At 35.4% G+C, this 5,079-nt stretch overlaps 1 protein-coding gene across 1 annotated transcript; it reads right to left on the reverse strand.

Moving 5' to 3' along the window:
• Positions 1 to 516: 516 nt before the first annotated feature.
• On the reverse strand, positions 517 to 2,575 carry LOC111886753 (uncharacterized). The gene is made up of 3 exons (XM_023882998.2): positions 1,472 to 2,575; positions 968 to 1,039; positions 517 to 886 (listed from the first exon to the last, which is right to left on the reverse strand). The coding sequence occupies exons 1-3, from the start codon at positions 2,282 to 2,284 to the stop codon at positions 881 to 883; spliced, it is 891 nt and encodes a 296-aa protein (XP_023738766.1). The 5' UTR covers positions 2,285 to 2,575; the 3' UTR covers positions 517 to 880.
• Positions 2,576 to 5,079: the final 2,504 nt, after the last annotated feature.

The raw sequence follows: 5,079 nt of genomic DNA on the forward strand, positions 1-5,079 counted from the left end.
AAACTTAAAAAGTGTGCACGAAGATATAAGAAAATGAAAAACATGAAGTAATAATAACACCCTAAGTAGTCTCAAAACATAAAGAAGCAAAAGCCGGAGGACCACTTATGTAAGTTAATTAAGTGCGTGGTGAGTCACCTTTTGTGCGGGACTACGTGGCCTATATGTTTTGACTCAGATTTATGGCCGTGAAATTTACACACGTTTTATAACGTAAATGCTATTCTTTTATGGTTGTGAAATTTACACTGTTTAAATTAATATAAAAAAGTGTTCTTTAGAAAATCCCATTTGATATATAAATGAATAATCATTAAAATATCGTACATGGATTATACCATAATTTGCATGTTTAGTTTATTAACTTTTTTCCTTTTAACTTTGGATTTTTTGCTACTTTGTACAAAACTACATCATCAATTTAAACTTTTGTTAATATACAAAAATATTGTTCTTTTGACATCATTGAGAAATGAAAATCAATACACAACAATGTCATACAGATCTTAATCCAAATTGAAATTGAAACTCTCAGACATCATCACACAATGCCTTAATAAGATATAATATGAAAGTACACTGCCATAATAAGGAAACATTACATGGTACATTCCTATTTCTTGTATTTATCCCAATTTTTAATATGATAAGAATGTAACATGTATCACTGTAGGAAAGTCTTCGGCCATTTTATTAAGCTTATAAAAAGATAAAGGAACCATAACACAAAGATCCGATTATATACACCCGCCCGACCCGTTAATCTAGTCAAATTTTGGTTTTATTGCACCTTCAAACAACATCCAAAGAATCCGAGCCTTCCAACTTCCATCAAAAAGAAAGAAAGATTGATAACCCTCAAACTGTTATGAACCTACATCTATCCCTGAAACCAGAAAAGAAAAAAATTAAAAAATTAATCGGTTATTACAAGGAACAAGAAAACACCAAATGAATTTATATATACCTTTGTAGGAGCTTCAGATACTTTGTATGAATCAGCAGTAATGGAGTCGAGCCACAAACCAGGAAAAAGATTCTGCAAAAAAAAAAAGAAAAATCAGAAACCATTCAAATAGAAAACACAATATTCTTGAGTGGCAATCAACAAATATTTTCAAGATTAGGTTTTTAAAATCATGTAGAAACCATCATGCTTTTTTTTTAATTTACAGATGGATGAATTTCCCAAAATATTAAAAGGGAATACCATGGGTTTGGGAAGAATGAATGGTTTTGGAGAAAAAGTGATAAATATTGAAGGTTGTATATTTTGAAAACAAATGCAAATTATCTTTCAATCAATGGATTTGGGGAATCGGCAATTTGTGGAGAAATCAGTCGGTATCAGATCCCAGAAATGGTAAATTGAACGGATCATAACAATCCAAAAAAGAATCTTAAAATTGCAATTCATAGTTCATACGAAAAACTGGGATATGATAAAATCAACAGAAAAAGAGGAACTTACATCAAGTTGTCTCTGAATGGCCCTTGGTCTCTTCTTTGGCCTCCGAGACGGCTTTGATCCGGTCAACAAGAACACATCCTCTTCGATCTCACTACGGGAAAGCGGAATCGAAAACTTCTGCTTCTTCGACTTCCTCGGATCGCTGTTATTGTTAGTATTCAGTTCTGATAACTGTTTGTGGATATTAGTCTCGTGAGAAGTTTTAATCTCTTGCAATCGTGATGTGCCGATCTTCGGCGGGCCTCCAGTAGATTGTTTGTGGTTCATCGGCGGTCTTCTCGGCCGCAAATTCCAGGTCTTCGGCAATGATTCATCTTCTGCTGATGCCGCTGCTTGCGGCGGAATGGAATCATCCATTGGTGTGGATGAGCGATTTTCTTCCGCGACGCCGTCGTGTTGCTTGCTGTTTTCCCGGAAACGAATAGAGATCTTGTTAGATCTTCTCCCTTTGTTATTGTTTTCAACATATTTCGTAGATGATTCGGACATTATTCGTTTATCCGTTTTTTCCATAAACTGTGAAGCATCGTAGTTTAGATTAGCCTCGAACTCTAAATCACGCATCGGCGATTGCTTGTGAAGAAGCGATGGCCGCTGTGAAACACTTGACGGTGATGTTTGACGCCTATGAGAAGGAGCATGAGTATGCGACTTCAAAGGCGGCGATTCACGCCATGGAGTGGACGGAGGTGGTGATGTAGAGGAGACTTCTCCGGCGAGTTTGCTGCGACCGCTGCGATTGTTGTTCCACGTCAGATGTGTCAACGAGAAGTTGTGTAGAAGTTGTAATTTCGCTGGTGCCGGCGACGCCATATCGATCAACAGCTTTTGGTTACAATCAGAGACTTATTCGATTCATCATCCAAAAAAAACTTATTGAGTGATGAGAATTAAAGAAAAACCAACAAAGGAATCGAAATTCCTAATTCCTTTCACGGAGTGTGATCGAAACTAAATGGGCGTGATATTGCTGCGATTTTCGAGATTCGATGAATGAGAAAAAAAATTTGAGAGATCAGAGATATGAGAGAAGAATTGTGGCCAAGGTTTTGAAGAAGTTCAAGGTTTTATTGAAGGAGAAAGCCTTGTTTTTGTATTCTTTATTGAACAAATCGCATGACATAATTTATAACTTATATTTCTTAGACTTTTATTTTTATAAATTCAAATATATATTTATTGTTGATATTAACGTGACAAATTTAATAAATAAAATTACGCATTTTAAATATAGATTTCATAAGTGTGAATATGAATTGGGGTATTGGCTCATGTCTATTAAAGTTTGAGGAAGACCAAATAACCATTTTTGGTACACCCCATGAAATAAAATAACAGGGTTGTCAAAAAAAATTATAATATATAATAATTTATGTTATGTATGGCTAAAAAGATATTATATATGGATTTCAAGTTATTGAAAAAAAAAAAAAAAAGGTGTCAGGCATATGATACACCTATAGTCATACCAAATCCAAACAAATGCTGGTACACTAGATGTCTTAAATTAGTATCACTATTCAACATAGTTCACAGTTTATAAATTAAAATCTCAATTACCATTTGCAACAAACACAAAACAAAATGTTAAAGGAGATATTAGGTTGGACGGACTATTGTCATAAAAGTTGTATTCTCTTTACTGTCACGTAGGTGTTAGTTTACTCTTTACCACAAAAGTGTGGTTTCATATCACACCTAAGGATTGGTGTCACACTTAAATATTTCTTTTAATAAATGAAAAGGACCAATCAAAAGGAAATAAGAAAAAAAGAAACTAATCATATTGTTTGAAAGAATGCTTCTTTAGGGCATCTTCAACCCACCATCATACTCCATTTCTCCCCCATTCTTCTCCAACCCTACCCCATTTTCACCTCCATTTTTGGAGATATGAATAGTATTCCCCTATATATAGGGGAATACTATTCATATCTCCAAAAATGGAGGTGAAGTTTGGTTGTCAATTTTAGTACCTCACATCTTTATTTTATATATTTCTAGTTTATTTTATCTATTAATTATAATTTAAATGCAATATTTAATATTTATAATATCATGTTGTATACTAATTTATATTAATTAATCATAAATATAGAGTTTAATTAGTAGAGGGGTGTATTTGACAATATATATAAGTTATAAAAATGGAATATTCTAGGAATATATTTTTTGGGGTAAAAATGGGGTAGAAAATAGAGTAGGGTTGGAGATGAAACACTATTTACTCCATTTTTTACTCCATTTATGGAGGAAAAAATGGAGATGGGTTGGAGATGGTCTTAGAATGTCGCATTGTAACCCTTACCACACCCAGGAGGTGGTGTTCCTGCTAATATGGCACTCAAGTGCGGCAAGGATTGCAGCCCACTCCTTCTGGTCTTACACCTTCGCTATTCAACAATGATTGCGGTACATCCATATGTGCTTTAAAAGTTAGATCCGTATCACTGTTCAAGAAATTATTGTTTTTTTTTAACCACAATTTAATCTACTTTTATTGTGAACATAAAATCTCCCAATAAACTAAATTCAAACTAAAGAGGAAGCGGTACTAAATTCAAACTAAAGAGGAAGAGGTTGATAATTAATATAGTTGGTAGTCATTAGATTTAGTGGTACTACCACCATACCAGTTCAATTGTAATTACACTGTATAATATAAATTTTGGAAAATTGAGTAGTCATTAGATTTAGTGGTACTACCACCATACCAGTTCAAGAAATTATTGTTTTTTTAGCCCCTTACGCTGCGCGTACTGAGAGTTACGCCCATCATAAGTCTCAGTTTCAGCCTTTCCTTGGTTTTTGGTCTTAAACGGTTAAGACACTCAATCAACTTTCAGATCTGACTTTTTCTAGGCCTCTTATCCCATAAAGTCGGAACCTTTAAACCTTTGCATGGATGTAAAGGTCCCTACACCCTCTAACACTTTTCTTCCTCCTCAAAAGGTTTAGATCTCATGTATGGCTCAATATCCACGTCCAAGATTGCATTTTTATGAACACACAACTCTTATAGTCCTGAAATATGATAGATCTACGCCAATGGAGACCATTTGCTCATAAAGTCTCCACCTTGGGACCAAAAACCCTAGAAATTGGTCCAAGAAGCACACAACACCAAAGACAAGGAAAGTTTTGAGCTTTTTACCTCAGAAAGAAGCTCCAACCTCTGTAAAGATCGGATCTACTCTTGTCCACAAACTCCTAGCTTCCAAAATGGCCTCTTCTTCTCTTCCACCACCTTTAAATGACACTTTGAAGCTTAGAACACCAACACACTAGCTAGAAACGAAGGAGGACTCTCTATTAGGGTTTCACTCTCTAAAATGGTGGCTGAGGTAAAGGCCATATCATTCCTTTTATAGTGCACAAGCCACAAATTAGGGTTTACATCTGGGCTTGCTATGCCCAACGTAACCCTTGGTACGCCCAGCGTACCAAGGCGAGTCTGCGTCCAAATTAAGCGCGCGAGTACGCGCAGCGTACTCTTCAGTACGCCCAACGTACTAACTTGCCTAACATTTCAATTTAAGGGCTTAACTTGACAACCGTGGAAAAGGAGAAGGGTTTAAGAGACACACCTGAATTCGGGATGTTACAGG

Source organism: Lactuca sativa, chromosome 4, assembly GCF_002870075.4.
Source record: "Lactuca sativa cultivar Salinas chromosome 4, Lsat_Salinas_v11, whole genome shotgun sequence".
Lineage (NCBI taxonomy): Eukaryota > Viridiplantae > Streptophyta > Magnoliopsida > Asterales > Asteraceae > Lactuca > Lactuca sativa.